The sequence below is a fragment of the Setaria italica genome, chromosome IV (assembly GCF_000263155.2).
Source record: "Setaria italica strain Yugu1 chromosome IV, Setaria_italica_v2.0, whole genome shotgun sequence".
NCBI classification, from domain to species: Eukaryota; Viridiplantae; Streptophyta; class Magnoliopsida; order Poales; family Poaceae; genus Setaria; species Setaria italica.
The window spans coordinates 24,090,649-24,092,586 of NC_028453.1; the positions used below are offsets into that span (position 1 = coordinate 24,090,649).

General features: G+C 53.9%; 1 protein-coding gene across 1 annotated transcript; it reads right to left on the reverse strand.

Annotated features, from left to right (window-relative positions):
• Positions 1-384: 384 nt before the first annotated feature.
• LOC101771871 (probable aquaporin TIP2-2) lies at positions 385-1,722 on the reverse strand. The gene is made up of 3 exons (XM_004965405.2): positions 1,474-1,722; positions 1,135-1,382; positions 385-1,052 (listed from the first exon to the last, which is right to left on the reverse strand). Exons 1-3 carry the CDS (start codon positions 1,601-1,603, stop codon positions 684-686), a joined length of 747 nt encoding a protein of 248 aa, XP_004965462.1. The 5' UTR covers positions 1,604-1,722; the 3' UTR covers positions 385-683.
• Positions 1,723-1,938: the final 216 nt, after the last annotated feature.

The following is a 1,938-nucleotide window of genomic DNA, read 5'->3' on the forward strand; positions in this document are numbered from 1 at the left end:
CGTATCCCTTTCGTTTTACTCACGAAGTCCTGGAGGCATAATGGATTAAAAAATTAGAAGCATCACTTGCTGCTTCTCTAGAATTTCCTTGAACACATAGGACAAATGTGTGTCAGTGTTATGTGAATTTCGCCTTGTTATAAAAATTGCTTGGGAGGTCTTTCGTAAAAAAACGGAGAAGAATTGCTAGGGAGTTCAGTGTTGAGCTAGGCTGTGACAATCGATTGTTTGCTAGTAGATATAAACCTTTCCATTAAGGCATTAACTGAAGTGACATTTTTAAATTACTGCTGGTCAAAACTTTAGAAAGCAAAAGTCAATACTGACAGTAATCTTACAAAGCGGAAGCATGTGGTAAATCGTAGCAAAGCAGAAGGCACAAACTGAATAAAATGTACTGCAAATCGTGCAATAAATTAAAAAGTCAACGGAAGCGCACTGGTTCTTGAACCCCACCAACTTCACACTCACCACATTACAGAAAAGGAGGAAATTGAGAAATAAACATGGCCAACCAATCATCCAAGCGCACGCACACAGCCTCCGGGGCTTTGATCCGAACCAAACAACGACATGCTGCAATGGATGCTGCTCATCACAGCCTGAATCTCACTTTATGCGGCCAACACTACGATTGAGAGAAACCAAACAACAATGCACGGCGACGGTCACTCGGCGCGCGCTTAGAAGTCGCTGCTGGCGACGGGGGCGTGGTCGCCGCACATGTAGATGTACCGGTAGACGATGCCGGCGAGGCCTCCGCCGACAAGCGGGCCGACCCAGTAGATCCAGATGTTGGTGAAGTCGCCGCTGGCCACGGCGGGGCCGAAGGAGCGGGCCGGGTTCATGGACCCGCCGGAGAAGGGGCCGGCGACGAGGATGTTGGCGCCGACGATGAAGCCGATGGCGATGGGCGCGATGGTGCCGAGGGAGCCCTTCTTGGGGTCGGCCGCGGTGGCGTACACGGTGTAGACGAGGCCGAAGGTGACGATGATCTCCATCACCACGCCCTCCAACGCGCCGATGCCCGACAGGCCGTGGGTCGGGGTCGCCTGCATGCCCAAGAGAAAACTTGCGTCAGTGTTCGGTTTGCTTATCGAGCTCTAGCTGCCGGCGGCGAACTTGTTGACGTACTACGCCGGTGGAGTACTGGACGAGGACGGCGCCGACGATGGCGCCGAGGAGCTGGGCGATCCAGTAGAAGAGGCCGGTGAGGATGGTGATCTGGCCGCCGAGGGCGAGGCCGAAGGTGACGGCGGGGTTCACGTGGCCGCCGGAGATGTTGGCGCCGATGGCGACCGCGACGAACAGCCCGAACCCGTGGCACACCGCCACGGCGACCAGGCCGGCCGCGTCAAGAGGCGCGCCGCCGCTCAACTTGGCTGCAACGATCCACCGATACGGTTCGTTAGTGAACGCACATCGTCGACCAAGCACATGCAAGTTAGTTAGTTGTAATGACCAATGACTCACTGTAGGCGATAGCGGAGCCGACGCCGGCGAAGACGAAGACGAGGGTGGAGATGAACTCGGCGACGTAGGCCTTGAGGGAGGCCGCGCTGAAGGAGTCATCGAAGCGGCCGAAGGCGATGTTGCCCGACATGGTGGCGGTGGCAGGGAAGGGCGAGGAGCTGACTGACCAAGGGGATAGGAGCTGCGATGGTAGCCACTGGCTGAGAATACAGATCGAGGACGGGGCGAGTGTGCCACCGTTCTTATAGGGGAGCTGCCTGCCTCACTTAACACTCTTCAGATGCAAAACAATTAAAAAAAAAACTATTTGAGGTTATAATGGACCGGGTTGGTACTATTATTATAGATCCGATATGGGTAATTGACTTGCCATAACATCGATGCCAAAGCAAGCACATTGAACTTTGTTAGGATGAAACGGTTGTAATTGTAAGCATGCATGTTCGTTACTTTTACCCGAGTGAG